This window comes from Eretmochelys imbricata, chromosome 27, assembly GCF_965152235.1.
Source record: "Eretmochelys imbricata isolate rEreImb1 chromosome 27, rEreImb1.hap1, whole genome shotgun sequence".
Taxonomy (NCBI): Eukaryota; Metazoa; Chordata; order Testudines; family Cheloniidae; genus Eretmochelys; species Eretmochelys imbricata.
In genome coordinates this window covers 8,754,205-8,769,457 of record NC_135598.1, presented here as the reverse complement: position 1 = coordinate 8,769,457, position 15,253 = coordinate 8,754,205, and the positions used below count along the sequence as shown (strand labels likewise).

Genomic DNA, 15,253 nt, shown 5'->3' with positions numbered 1-15,253 from the left:
CAGAGGCTCCCCCCCCGCTCCCATAGAATCGTAGCATATCAGGGTTGGGAGGGACCTCAGGAGGTCATCTAGTCCAACCCTCTGCTCAAAGCAGGACCAATCCCCAATTTTTGCCCCAGATCTCTAAATGGCCCCCTCAAGGATGGAGCTCACAACCCTGGGTTTAGCAGGCCAATGCTCAAACCGCTGAGCTATCCCTCCTCCCATAACCCAGCCTTAACGAGGAGGGGGTGACCGGGCTTGCACGTGAGAGCCGGCTCGGGTCCAAACACTCGGTTCACGTCTTGCGAGCACCACAGAGGTCACTGCTATGGGGAGACTTAGCAGCAGAGAAGGGGGGAGCTGGCAAAGAGGGATCAGGAGGGTGAAAGGCCTGGCGTGAAAGATGGATCATTGGTGGAGCAGAGGGAGCACGAGGGGCGCAATTCACGTCTGGAACAGAAGTCTGGGAAGGAGCAGAGGTTATAAAGACCAGCAGCTTTTCCTCTGCGTGGGACAGAACAGGAAGCCAGCGCAGGACGACACAGGACGATTGCCACAAGGAATCATTATAGTGCCAGTGTTTTAATGTCTTTTTTTTTTTTTGGTATGGAATAAACCTCATGGCATGAGCATGGGGGACAGCAGAGCCCTGACACATCTCATCCAGCCCCACAGGGGGTGAAGGGACGAGAACAGCTTTCAAGCTAATCAGTGAGGGCCCGCAGGCGTCAGTCCCGGGTCCAGTACTAGTCAATATTTTCATTAATGACATGGAGAACGGAGTGGAGAGGATGCTTATAACATTTGCAGATGACACCAGGCTGGGAGGGATTGCCAGCACTTTGGAGGACAGGATTCGAATGCAAAACCACCTGGACAAATTGGAGAATCGGTCTGAATTCCAGCAAGACTAAATTTAATAAAGATAAGTTCAAAGTACTTCACTTAGGAAGGAAAAAAACAGACATGCAACTACAAGATGGGGACTAGCCGGCGAGGTGGTCCTGCTGAAAAGGATCAGGGGTTATAGTGGATCACAAATTGAATATGAAGCAACAATGTGATGCAGTTGTGAAAAAGACTAATATCATTCCGGGCTGTATTAACTGCAGTGCCGTATGTAAGACAGGGGAAGGTACCTGTCCCGCTCTGCTCAGCGCTAGTAAGGCCCAGATGGGCACCACAGTTCGGGAAAGCTGTGAACAAACTAGAGAGAGTTCAGAGGAGACCCGCAAAAGTGATCAAAGGTTTAGAAAACCTGACCTATCAGGAAAGGGTAAAAAATATTGGCATATTTCATCTGCAGAAAAGACGACTGAGGGAGACCTGATAACAATCTGCAAATATGTTCAGGGCTGTTAGAAAGAGGACACCGAACAATTGTTCTCCATGGCCACTGAAGGTCGGACAAGAAGAATTGGGCTTGATCTGCAACCAGGGAGATTTCGATTAGATATAAGGAAAAGTTTTCCAACTCTCAGGGCAGTTAAGCTCCGAAATAGGCTTGCAAGGGATGTTGTGGAATCCCCATTCCTGGAGGTTTGGAAGAAGAGGCTGGACAAACGCCTGTCAGGGATGATCTGGGGTTACTTGGCCCTGCCTCAGCATAGGGGACTGGACTAGATGACTTCTCAAGGTCCCTTCCAGCCCCACATCTATAATTCTGTGATCATTTGACTATAATCCCCGCTACTCACTGGCTGCTCTTTGGGCTTCCCCTACTGGAGGTGATCTCCCGGCATGTGATGGCAGTTCGAAATAAAAGGGGGCAGAGGCCGCACACGGGCCAAAAGTGACCCTGGCAATTAGAGTTGGGCAGGACGTTTCCATCCAAACATCGTTTCGATGCAAAACGAACTTTACATCAGAACCAAACCTTGCCCCAGGGAACTTGCATTGTCAATCAATTTTTTTCAGCTTTTCAATGGGTGAAAAATCCCAGACACTGAACAATTGTTACAGAAAACTGACTAGTTTTATTTCTGAAAATGATTTCCAGGAAAAAAAGAGAGGTTCTTCTCTAGGGGACCCCAGAAACCTCCAGATATCTAAGGGATCCCCATCAGCTGATCTTCCCTCCTCAACAGAGACTTCCCAGCCTGACAGCTGGGCCTCCTGTTATTAGAGAACTATATTGGCTCATTGATTCCTTGTGTCTGAATCCATTTGTCTCTTGTCTCCACGTAATCCATGCCAGTGTGGTTTCAGAGTAGCAGCCGTGCTAGTCTGTATCCGTAAAAAGAACCGGAGGATTTGTGACACCTTAGAGACTAACAAATTTATTAGAGCATAAGCTTTCGTGAGCTACAGCTCACTTCATCGGATGCATGCAGTGGGAAAAAATGCCAGTGTGGTGTGTCACTCGGTCCCTCTCTGGCGGCAGCTGGGCCCCACAGAGATTGATAAGCCTGCTACAGCCGTATCTCAAACCCCACTGCTGACAGCCCACCTGGGGTACAGTGTTACACATCAGTTGGAAACCCCCTGGGACAGACACCATCTTTTCATTCTGTCTGTACAGTGCCGAGCACCAGCGGGTCCTGGATCCAGGGCGGGGCTCCTAGCCATCGGAAAAAGTCACCTCCCTGACCGACCTAGTTACGCCCATATAAAAAAGGCATAGAGCAGGCCTGAATCTCTGCAGGAAGGTGGCTGCTATGGGAATTGGATGTTAGAAACATAGAATATCAGGGTCGGAAGGGACCTCAGGAGGTCATCTAGTCCAACCCCCTGCTCAAAGCAGGACCAATCCCCAGTTTTTGCCCCAGATCCCTAAATGGCCCCCTCAAGGATTGAACTCACAACCCTGGGTTTAACAGGCCAATGCTCAAACCACTGAGCTATCCCTCCCCCCAACATTGATCCATTTCCCCCCACCCTCCGAAGCCCTTGACTGCTTGCTTTCTCCTATCTATCGACAGCCCCTGTCTACAGAGCAGCTCTCTTTGAAGTTCTCCACTCTCTCCGGGGCACAATCCGCTGCCTTGCTGCTCTTACATTTACATCAGCTCTTGAGAAATGACAGCAGAACGCACCCACCACATCCCTCTCCCAGCCACCCAAGTGCGAACCCTGGGAAGTCAACAGAAAGCTGGCCCTGGCTCTGATATGCTGTTCCAGGTACACAACGCTGACCCCAACTCACGGCTTTCGGGCACGAAGATATCATCACGTAGCTAAAAGGCCTTGGCAGGTCATTCTGATAAGACACAAAGTGAGAACATATCAGGAGCTGTGTCCCACACAGGGCTTCTGGCTTAGTCCAGAGCTTCTCATACTATGGGCCCATCGACGGTCTGGTGAGCCCCTTTGGGTGCTCCAGAGAGTGAAATACATGCATAGACTCCAAGGCTGGATGGGACTCCTGACTAACAGGTCATAGAATCATAGAATCATAGAATATCAGGGTTGGAAGGGACCCCTGAAGGTCATCTAGTCCAACCCCCTGCTCGAAGCAGGACCAATTCCCAGTTAAATCATCCCAGCCAGGGCTTTGTCAAGCCTGACCTTAAAAATATCTAAGGAAGGAGATTCTACCACCTCCCTAGGTAACGCATTCCAGTGTTTCACCACCCTCTTAGTGAAAAAGTTTTTCCTAATATCCAATCTAAACCTCCCCCACTGCAACTTGAGACCATTACTCCTCGTTCTGTCACCTGCTACCATTGAGAACAGTCTAGAGCCATCCTCTTTGGAACCCCCTTTCAGGTAGTTGAAAGCAGCTATCAAATCCCCCCTCATTCTTCTCTTCTGCAGGCTAAACAATCCCAGTTCCCTCAGCCTCTCCTCATAAGTCATGTGTTCTAGACCCCTAAACATTTTTGTTGCCCTTCGCTGGACTCTCTCCAATTTATCCACATCCTTCTTGTAGTGTGTGGCCCAAAACTGGACACAGTACTCCAGATGAGGCCTCACCAATGTCGAATAGAGGGGAACGATCACGTCCCTCGACCTGCTCGCTATGCCCCTACTTATACATCCCAAAATGCCATTGGCCTTCTTGGCAACAAGGGCACACTGCTGACTCATATCCAGCTTCTCGTCCACTGTCACCCCTAGGTCCTTTTCCGCAGAACTGCTGCCTAGCCATTCGGTCCCTAGTCTGTAGCGGTGCATTGGATTCTTCCATCCTAAGTGCAGGACCCTGCACTTATCCTTATTGAACCTCATCAGATTTCTTTTGGCCCAATCCTCCAATTTGTCTAGGTCTCTCTGTATCCTATCCCTGCCCTCCAGCGTATCTACCACTCCTCCCAGTTTAGTATCATCCGCAAATTTGCTGAGAGTGCAATCCACACCATCCTCCAGATCATTTATGAAGATATTGAACAAAACCGGCCCCGGGACCGACCCTTGGGGCACTCCACTTGATACCGGCTGCCAACTAGACATGGAGCCATTGATCACTACCCGTTGAGCCCGACAATCTAGCCAGCTTTCTACCCACTTTATAGTGCATTCATCCAGCCCATACTTCCTTAACTTGCTGACAAGAATACTGTGGGAGACCGTGTCAAAAGCTTTGCTAAAGTCAAGGAACAATACATCCACTGCTTTCCCTTCATCCACAGAACCAGTAATCTCATCATAAAAGGCGATTAGATTAGTCAGGCATGACCTTCCCTTGGTGAATCCATGCTGGCTGTTCCTGATCACTTTCCTCTCATGCAAGTGCATCAGGATTGAGATCCTCCTCACCCAGAAATCCCTGCATTGAGCCCAGAACGTCTGGGTGACCTACGACATGGATATCGGCAATAGTTAGACACCTAAAAGGTAGAGGGATTAGAGAAGTTGGGAGGGGAGGTGTATTAAAGGAGACAACACAGGACTTGGCTTCCGGACTCCTGGGTTCTGTTCCTGACTTTGCTACCGAGACGCCCTGAGAACACTGCTTTGTACCTCAGTTTCCCATAATGAGTGAAGTAGACAAGATCTGCTGAAAAGCATTCACAGTATTGTCGGGGGGGAATCTCTCTCTTACGACATGGACAGTTGGCAAAGCTCTGTAAAATGGCTGTGACCTTTTTCTTTTTCTTTTTCCGGTTTGCTGCAAATGCCTACCCCCCCGGCTCTGTTGGGATGGAAGAAAGACAGACGGGCAGACCCAAAACTCCGCCCCACTTGTCTCTCAGCAATGCAGCACGCTCGCTTTCTCACGACTACACTTCAACATGGAACAACTGCAGAAAGGCAGCAGAGGGAAGTGATTTCGATCCTTTTCAATGTGTATGACAAACGGCTTCACTTACTCAGGTTCACCCGGACAGACTCCAATTATCACTAATTACCAGCCACGATTGTTATAAGACCATTTATCAAAGCTTCCAGGAGCATTTGCATGAGAATCAGTCTCATGCATCCCTGTCTACCGCTGTTTCTAGGACTACGTGCTACCATTTATAACACACACACACCCCGACAGTAACTGGCACATTCCCCCCCACAACTGTCTTTGCTGCTGCTCATGGTCCTTACCGCTTCACCAGTCTGGTCACAGAAAAGGGCTGGGTCCTGACGCCCAGTTGCGCTCTAACCATTGGACCCTATTCCAAGGTCCGGGGAAAGAGAGGGTCCAACATTTAGAGCAGGACTGGGAATCAGAACTGCTAAGTGGGAGAGAATAGGGACTAGTGGTTAGAGCAGGCGGACTGGGAGCAGGACTCCTGGGCTCTGTTCCTCGCTGTGGGAGAGAATAGGGTCTAGTGGTCAGAGCAGGTGGACTGGGAGCAGGATTCCTGGGCTCTGTTCCTCGCTGTGGGAGAGAATAGGGTCTAGTGGTTAGAGCAGGCGGACCGGGAGCAGGACTCCTGGGCTCTGTTCCTCGCTGTGGGAGAGAATAGGGTCTAGTGGTTAGAGCAGGCGGACCGGGAGCAGGACTCCTGGGCTCTCTTCCTCGCTGTGGGAGAGAATAGGGTCTCGTGGTTAGAGCAGGCGGACTGGGAGCAGGATTCCTGGGCTCTGTTCCCCACTGTGGGAGAGAATAGGGACTAGTGGTTAGAGCAGGCGGACTGGGAGCAGGACTCCTGGGCTCTGTTCCTCGCTGTGGGAGAGAATAGGGTCTAGTGGTTAGAGCAGGCAGACTGGGAGCAGGATTCCTGGGCTCTGTTCCTCGCTGTGGGAGAGAATAGGGTCTAGTGGTCAGAGCAGGCGGACTGGGAGCAGGACTCCTGGGCTCTGTTCCTCGCTGTGGGAGAGAATAGGGTCTAGTGGTTAGAGCAGGCGGACCGGGAGCAGGACTCCTGGGCTCTGTTCCTCGCTGTGGGAGAGAATAGGGTCTAGTGGTCAGAGCAGGCGGACTGGGAGCAGGATTCCTGGGCTCTGTTCCTCGCTGTGGGAGAGAATAGGGTCTAGTGGTCAGAGCAGGTGGACTGGGAGCAGGATTCCTGGGCTCTCTTCCTAGCTGTGGGAGAGAATAGGATCTAGTGGTTAGAGCAGGCGGACTGGGAGCAGGACTCCTGGGCTCTGTTCCTCGCTGTGGGAGAGAATAGGGTCTAGTGGTCAGAGCAGGCGGACTGGGAGCAGGACTCCTGGGCTCTGTTCCTCGCTGTGGGAGAGAATAGGGTCTAGTGGTTAGAGCAGGCGGACCGGGAGCAGGACTCCTGGGCTCTGTTCCTCGCTGTGGGAGAGAATAGGGTCTAGTGGTCAGAGCAGGCGGACTGGGAGCCCGGACTCCTGGGTTCCATTCTCCTGTTCTGCTACTGACTCCTTGCGCAGGTTAGTGATTCAAGCCCAGATCCACAAAGGTATTTCGGTTCCGAGCTCCCACCCATTCATTATGGCCTTAAACCGTCATTTTCAACAGCAGCCACTGATTGCGGGGGGGGAGGGGGGCCCAACTGGAGAGACCTGCGGCCTGCCAACCCCACGCACACGGCTGTCATCGCAGCCCCCAGGTCGGGCACCCTCTGCCAAGCTGGCCCCAGGATTACTCTCAGGTCAGGCACCCAGTGGGCGAGGATGGCACAGCTGCCCAGCCGGGGGTAGAAGCAGGGAAAGCGCCCGGCCAGGCTTAGCAGGTGGGAGCTGGCCCAAGCTCCGGGGGGGGGCCTCTGATCCCTGCAGGGAGCGGGACGTCCCAACCCGCCGAGCACCTGGCTCCGGCTCCCGGCCCGGGCCCCGCAGCACGCGCTGGGCTTGCACAAGCGGCTGTTTGCACAGCCCCGTGCCGGGCAGGGGCCAGCGCCCCGGCGGGGAGGCACCTCGGCAGCCGGCCGCTGATTTGCTTGGAGGGGCCTGGAGTGAGGGGGCGGGGACCGGGGGAGGCCCCAGGGTGTCGCCCTGGCCCGGGGCTGGCCCCACTGCAGCCTGCCCGCAGCGCCGCCATGGGCTCGCTCAGCGCCGGCTCCGCGGCGGCCTCGGCCGGCCGCCTGCTCTGCGCGCCCGTCCCGCGGGTGCTGAGCGGCCGCGGCCCCCAGCGCCTGGGCGGCCGGCGGCGGGAGAGCCCCGGGGGGCTGGCGGGCGCCCGGGTGGAGCTGGCCGGGGCCGGGGCCGTGCCCGCCCCCGTGGTGCGGCGGGACATCCAGGCCTTTCTCCGGGAGTGCGGCGGCGGCCCCAGCGAGGCGGGCCACTGGCTGGCCAAGTTCCAGGCGCTCGGCCAGGCCGGCGGCCGCCCCTTCGCCGTCATCGAGGTGAGGGGGGCGCCGGACCCACAGCTGGGCCGGACGGCCGTGGGGGCGGGGGGTAGAGCCGGGGGCACTGGACCCACAGCTGGGCCGGATGGCCATGGGGTGGGGGGGCAGGCACAGCTGGGGACACTGGACCCACAGCTAGGTGGGGTGGGCACGGCCCAGGAGGACAGGGGGATGCAGAGTGGGAGTCGGGCATCGGACCCTGTGGGTGGGGCAAGCAGGGGACGGGTATGGCCCCAAAGCCCAGCGGGGTGCAGAGAGGGGGCAGCAGGGGTGGACGGCTGGGAGATGCTGGGGATGGGGCTGCAGAGAGGGGACACGGGGAGCTTGGAGGGACACATGGGGAGGAGCTGCAGGGCTAACTAAAAGGGGAGCCGGGATTAAAAAGGCAGCCAAGTCAAATGAGAGGCAAGGAAATAGAGTTGGAAGCAACATGGGGTTAACCTGTGGGACTCACTGCCTCAGGATATTATCGAGCAGGGGTGGGCAAGCTGTGGCCCATGGGCCGCACCTGGCCCCTCACACCATTTAATCTGGCCCTCAGCTCCTGCCAGGGAGCGGGGTCGGGGGTTTGCCCCTCTCAACTCCCAGGAAGCAGCCGGCATGACCCCCTCGGGCTCCTATGTAGTACATGGCGGCATGGCCAGGGGGCTCTGTGTGCGGCCCCGTCTGCAGGCGCCAGCCCAGAGGGGCCCATTTGTCTGCTCCGGCATCACAGGGGGGAGCACATTGGGCTGTAGGGACTGATGGTCTGAGCTGGCTGATGGGCACACAGGGTCAGAGGGGTAATGGCCCAGCCAGGACAGCAGTGCCCAGAGTGGTCCCACCACTTCCTCCCTTCCCACCCCACCCACACCTGGGGGGGCGGCAGCTGTCTTTAGCCAAGCACTGGCCAGGGAGAGGGCACAAGTCCTCAGAAACATTCAGCCCAGCTGTGGCTGATAGCAAGGGTCCAGATAAGGGCCGCTGATAACAGTCTCTGCTAGGGACAAAGGGCACCAAGCCTTACAGGGATTGGGGTGGGGATAGGTTGATGGGGGGGGGGAGGGGAGGGGAGGGGGTGATAGCTGTTGTGGGGAAGGGAGGGGCAACAGCTGTAGTGGGGAGGGGCTGGGAGGGGCAACAGTTATAGTGGGGAGGGGAGGGGCCGGGTAACAGCTGTCCTGGGGAGGGGCTGGGAGGGGAGGGTGACAGCTGTCCTGGGGAGGGGCTGGGCGATAGCTGTAGTGGGGGAGGGGAGAGAACAGTCTATTGGGGGAGGCAGGGAGGGGAATTTTGGGCTGCAGCAGGGCCCCAATGTCCCCAGCCACATGGCCCCCCACCCCAGGGCTCTCCACCGGCCCTGCCAGGCCCCAAGCTCACAGCCACCCAGCGCCGGCAGGCGCTCGCAGTTGCAATAGGAGCGGCTCTGCCATGGGCTAACGCGGAGCCAGGGCTGCCCATCCGGCAGCGTCCACCCCAAGGTGCTCGGGGCCCAGGGCGGCGCCCGCCCAGCCTCCTGGGGGCCCTGACACGCGGCTCCCTTGCTCTCCCGGGGGCAGGTGGATGAGGCCGTCTCCCGCTGCAAGGAGACCGTGACCAGCCTGGCCTTCAGCTTGGCCTTCCTGCAGCGCATGGACATGAAGCCCCTGCTGGTGCTGGGGCTGCCGTCCCGGAGCTCCCTGAGCGACACCCTCACCTTCCGGGATGCCAAGGCGCTGCTGACCCAGAACTGCAAGGCCCTGACGGACGCCCTGCGCCAGAATGCCGCTGCGACGATGCCCTTCTTCGGGGCCGGCGCCGTCCTAGGAGCGGAGCAGTCGGCCGCCCACTCCAGGTCAGCCGCTGAGCCTGCAGCCCTGGCTCTCCGTACCCGACCGCTGGCCCCCATTAACGCCTCTCTCTCTCTGCTCCCAGCGGGATCTCCGTGGACAGCGACCTGCTGCAATGGTGCCTGGAGATGGGGAACATCCCCATCATCTGCCCCGTCGGGGAGACCCGCAGCCGCCAGTGCCTGCTGCTGGACTCCGTCGAGGTCACCACTGCCATCTCCAGGGCACTGCTGCCCACTAAGATCATCTTCCTGAACATGACCGGGGGGATCAGGAACTCTGGGCAGAAGGTGGGTAAGGGCAGTGCAGGGCCTGGCACGGGAGACGCCAGCTCATGCACCCTCTGCTGCCCGGCCATGGGTTCCCATCCCGCCACTTCCGGTGCCCTGCTTCCCTCCCACCCACCGACGTCCTCCTGCCTGCTGGCCCCCCCCTGCCCGCCCCGGCCGCCTTCCCTTCACCCCTCCCCAGCTCCTGGTAAGCCCCTCCCCTGCACGGGCCGGGAAGCCACGAGACGGAGCTGAGGAGCGTGGTACACGAATGGGGAGAGGCTGGGGGGCAGGCACATACACATGGGGAGGGACCTTAGGGGGCCCACAGAGGCCTAAGGCTGCTGCTGGGATTTGCCCATCAGCTGGGAGACGGTCAAAGCAGCCCCCTGCACTGCACCCCTCTACTGGGCTGACCACGGCAGAGTGAGAGCCAACCTTCCCCACCATGCCCCATGCCTGCGTTAAGTGTCCGCCACTTGGGTTCAGCAGCTGGGCTGGGCCCATTCCAGGCCTTCCTGGAGGCAGCCGGCCTGGAGCAGGGGACGGGCCAGGAGGGCCTAACCCATGGAGCCATCGCCCATCTCCTTGCTGAGCCCCCTCCTGGCCGTGCAGGTGCTGGGGAACGTGAACCTGCCCGCCGACCTGGACCTAGTGACCAAAGCCCAGTGGGTGGGCCACAAGGAGCAGCAGCAGGTCAGGGTGATCGTCGACCTGCTGAGCCGCTTGCCCTACGAGGCCTCCGCCGTCATCACCTCTGCCGGCACGCTGCTCTCCGAGATCTTCAGCAACAAAGGTGCGTGTGGCCGCTGGGGCCTGCCCCTGCCCCGACGGGCTCAGCCCTGCCTTGCTATCTTGGAGCGGGCGGGCGGGACTGGGGAGCTGAGCTCGGCTGGAGAATTAGCACCGGCGCGGCTGGCGAATGGAGCAGGAATCAGAGCGCTGTTGCTCTGCGGGAGACCGTCCGAGTGAGCAACGCCCTTGCTCTTCCCTTTGGCTCCAGGCTCGGGGACCCTGTTCAGGAACGCCGAGCGTATGCTGCGGGCTGAGAGGCTGGAGGAGCTGGACCAGCAGCGCCTGGTCTCCTTGATCAACACCTCCTTCGGGAAGACCCTCCGAGGGGACTATCTGGCTTCCATACGGCCCAGGCTGCACTCGATCTACTTCTCAGAGGGGTAAGGAGGCCCCCTGCACATCTGTGCTGAGCCCAGGAGCTCTAGGAGCAGGCAGGCAGAGGGCTATTTAAGAAGGGGAGAGATCCCTAATCAGCCACTTCTAGGGGCAGCCCCTGGGGTGCAGAGTGGCCCTAGCATCTGGCTGAAGGCCGTTAGTTCTGGGGATTGTCTTGTATCCCAGAGGTCTGAAAGCCTTCCCTGCCCCCCTTTCTCTGCCTGATCTGTTTAGACAGGAGACTCTTGGGGGCAGGGATTGTCTCTACCTACGGGCAGCACCTCACACCACGGGGCCAGCTAGGGCCTCTACCCTCTCATGCAGCATGAGATGGGCCTACGAAAGGCAAGTGACAGCCTTCCCGGCTGGCTCCTGTTGTAGAGTACAGACCCAAACCCCAGAGCCTCTGAACCTTGGGGCCACTTGAAAGCCGGGCACAAAGTGGTTATTTCCTGTAGTTCTTGTGAGCTACTGCAAGCGGAGAGCTGGGGTAACCCTAGTCACAGCTGCGTGGGCCCAGGGGAGTGAGGGAGGGAGAACAGAAGGTGCAAAATCTCCTCCCTTCCTCTTGGAAGCCTTCCCTGCCACGCAGAGTCTGTTTGTGCCGCTCCCAGGCCCGCTCACCCTGCCCTTTGTCACCCAGCTACAACGCAGCAGCCATCATCACAAAGGAGCCGGTCCTGGGCGGCATGCCGTACTTGGACAAGTTTGTGGTCAGCTCCACCAAGAAAAGCCAAGGCTCCGGCCAGATGCTGTGGGAGTGCATACGGCAGGACCTCAGGACCCTCTTCTGGAGGTCTCGCGTCACCAACCCCATTAACCCCTGGTAAGTGGAAAGGGGAACTGAGCAGAGCAGCATTTCCATTGAGAATGCCACCCTCCTGGTGGACACCGACACAGAAGCACATCTGTTCTGGGCTCAAGTTTTAAACACACTAATGGTTCTCCTGCTATTCGAGCCCTGGGCTCCCCAGCACACAGCTCTGCCAACGCCCCACAACCCTGCCCTGCAGCCCCCTGCTATTCCAGCCCTAGGGTCCCCACACCCAGCTCTGCCAACGCCCCACAACCCTGCCCTGCAACCCCCTGCTATTCCAGCCCTGGGGTCCCCACACCCAGCTCTGCCAACGCCCCACAACCCTGCCCTGCAACCCCCTGCTATTCCAGCCCTGGGGTCCCCACACCCAGCTCTGCCAACGCCCCACAACCCTGCCCTGCAACCCCCTGCTATTCCAGCCCTGGGGTCCCCACACCCAGCTCTGCCAACGCCCCACAACCCTGCCCTGCAACCCCCTGCTATTCCAGCCCTGGGGTCCCCACACCCAGCTCTGCCAACGCCCCACAACCCTGCCCTGCAGCCCCCTGCTATTCCAGCCCTAGGGTCCCCATACCCATCTCTGCCAACGTCCCACAACCCTGCCCTGCAGCCCCCTGCTATTCCAGCCCTTCGGCTCCCCACACCCAGCTCTGCCAACACCCCACAATCCTGCCCTGCAGCCCCCTGCTATTCCAGCCCTGGGGTCCCTACACCCAGCTCTGCCAACACCCCACAACCCTTCCCTGCAGCCCCCTGCTATTCCAGCCCTGGGGTCCCCACACCCAGCTCTGCCAATGCCTCTCACTCCTGACTGCAACATCCCTGCTACACCAGGGCTGGGCCCTTCCACCACTCCGCTGGTCCAGCTGTACTCTGATGCAAAGCACCCCCTACTACACCAGGCCTAGGTGTCCCATGCCACCCTGCCAATGCCCCTTAACGCTGACCTCCCCCTCTGTAAGACAGAATTACCACTACTATGCCACTTACAGAGGGGCTGCAAGGATACAATCACGGATGTCTAGGAGGGACTCAGATGCTCTGAGTGCCCAGCTAGATACAGTGGGCGGCAAGTCTGACCCAGTATTATCCCTGTAATGGTATCAACGGACGCTCCTGTTGCTCTGTGGGATACAGATATTGCTCTGGGACTAAGCGTTTGTTTTGTTCCCGTCAGGTATTTCAAGCACAGTGATGGAAGCTTCACCAACCACCAGTGGATCTTCTTCTGGTTTGGACTGTCCGACATCCGGGATTCCTATGAGCTGGTAAACCATGCAAAATCCATTCCAGACTCATTTTGCAAACCATAGGGCAATCTTACTAGGTCAGAGTGAGTGCGGAGCAGGTCGGGCTTGGGAGGAGTCAGGCTTTTGTACATCAAGACTGGATAAGAAGAAACAGAATGGCCAGCCGTGCATGGAGCTGCATGTACCTTCCCAGAGAAATAATTGGCACGAAGAACCCTCTTGGCCAATTCAGCACCCAGCTTTTCCCTAATAAAGTGCTAGGGAAGCCTGCGTTGTGCAGACTGTTGCCAAGAGAAGTTAGAGTGAGGGGGTCGGGACTCTTGGGTTCAAGTCTCATCTCTGCCACTGACTCACCGTGGGACCTTGGCAAGGTCACTTCCCCTCTCTGTGCCTCACCTTCCCGACCTATAAAATGGGACTAACAAGGCTCCATTAACGAACGTGTAAAAAGAGCAGCGACATCTTTCCTTACAATCCTGTGGAACAGTAAGTAGGAGTCACACACAAGCTTGTATTTATAGGAGCCAACAGCCTGGGTGTGGAGTTTTACATACAATGTGTATAGCAGAAAACAGACAACAAGAGTAGCTGGAAAGCATCAACTTTTAATGTGATTTTTGGCTTCTTTTTCAAGGTGTCTCGCCTTTCTTTAGTATGATGTTAGGGTCTTATTCATTTCTCCTTAACCAGTGCCTAAGGCTACTGGGCACCAAAACTGATTGACAAATGTCAGCTGGGAACTTCAGAGCGGCCAAAGGGACACAGACACCAAACCACCAGTGAAATTCCAGCTAATGCCTCTAGCCCCTTTGAAAATCCCACATGTAAACAGGGGGTAAAATTGTCAGAAGTTGACAACTGATTTAGTTGGGGATTGGTCCTGCTTTGAGCAGGGGGTTGAACTAGATGACCTCCTGAGGTTCCTTCCAACCCTGATCTTCTATGAAGTGACAAAGGCCCATATTTGTAAAAGTATTTAGGCATTGATGCACTCAGCATTGCGACACCTAACTGATTTAGGAACCTAAACCTCATTTTAAGAGCCTAAATCCTATTGACTGTCAATGGGATTTTGGCACCTAAGTGCTTAAATCCCTTTTGAAAATGAGATGTTGGTTCCTAAATCAATTAGGTTTCACTGAGCACCGCAATGCCTAAATACTTTTCCAAATCTGGCCACAAGTGACTTAGCAGCCTATGGCCCATTTCAAAGCTTAAGTCTTATTGTCAGGGGGATTTAGGCTCCTGAGCAACTTTTGCAAATGGAAACAGGTTCCTAAGTCCCCTGGACACTTTTGAAAATGCTACCCAGATCACAGACTTACTCATGCAGCATCCCTGGCAGTGAAATATTTAAATGTCAAATTGCTAGATATTTGCCATGAATCTACTGTGAACTCTTGCTAGTCAGCCAGTAACGAGCAAGAGAAGTAAGTCTGAGATGATCTCTTTAAGCACTAGCATCGCCTGTGGCAGGGTTAAAGGAGAACCTGTCTGGTTAAGTGCCAGGAACCTGCAATGAACTCTTAAAATGCCGGCGCTACCCAACGTGAGCACCAGTAAGCCCGAGCGGAAATATACAGGCACCATAGCTTCAACTTGTTAGGCACAAGCTAAAAGCAATGTACATGTGAAGCGGAAGATGGGAGATGTTGTTCAGATAGGAGAGGAGCTGGGCAGCAGGACTCAAGACCTGGACTTGGTTCCCAGCTCTGCCACAGATTTCTTGCATGACTTTGGGCAAGGCAGTTCATCCTCAGTTCCCCATCTGTACAATGGGGATGACAACACGGCCGTGCCTCAGAGGGGTGGTGGAGGACAAATGAATAAGTATCTGGGAGGTACTAGGTATTCCACTGATGCCCGACACCTCTCAAAGTCAGCCTGCTTATTTAGGTGCCTAACTTTGTTAAAAAATTCTGGCCTATATGTCTCTCTTGCCACCTTAAGTAAGTTGGTGGCTTAAGTAAGATCTGACGTTCTGGCTCTGGAGTGGAAACGCAGCTGAAGTTTCCTCCGTTCACATGCCTGTGATTTGGGGGAAGACAGGAAGGATGGCCCAGTAGTTAGGGCACAAGCCTGGATTCGGAAGACTCAAGGTCTGTTACCTGCACAGCCATGGACACCAAGGGTTACTTTAGGCCTTTGAGTCTCAGTTCCCCATCCGTAACATAGGATTAATAGACATGGCTCAGCAGGGGTGTGTGGGATGAACATAGTAAAGCTTGTGAGGTGCTCAGGTAACAGTAATGGGGACCAGAGAAGTACCACCTTGATTAAAGCCAAACAACGTCCAGTAAGAAATAAAACTCAAGGAATGGAG

General features: G+C 56.3%; 1 protein-coding gene across 1 annotated transcript; it reads left to right on the top strand.

The window, feature by feature from the left end:
• The first annotated feature begins 7,307 nt into the window (after positions 1-7,307).
• NAGS (N-acetylglutamate synthase) lies at positions 7,308-13,539 on the top strand. Its single transcript, XM_077806272.1, has 7 exons — positions 7,308-7,613; positions 9,155-9,429; positions 9,510-9,714; positions 10,309-10,489; positions 10,697-10,868; positions 11,507-11,689; positions 12,858-13,539. Exons 1-7 carry the CDS (start codon positions 7,308-7,310, stop codon positions 12,991-12,993), a joined length of 1,458 nt encoding a protein of 485 aa, XP_077662398.1. The 3' UTR covers positions 12,994-13,539.
• The last annotated feature ends 1,714 nt before the right edge of the window (positions 13,540-15,253 follow it).

Excerpts from the sequence above, each read along its gene's own strand:
- NAGS (XM_077806272.1), top strand. The coding sequence starts at position 7,308 with ATGGGCTCGCTCAGCGCCGGCTCCGCGGCGGCCTCGGCCGGCCGCCTG. Across the intron at positions 7,614-9,154 it reads GCCCCTTCGCCGTCATCGAG|GTGGATGAGGCCGTCTCCCG; the intron begins GTGAGGGGGGCG and ends TCCCGGGGGCAG. Across the intron at positions 9,430-9,509 it reads CAGTCGGCCGCCCACTCCAG|CGGGATCTCCGTGGACAGCG; the intron begins GTCAGCCGCTGA and ends CTCTGCTCCCAG.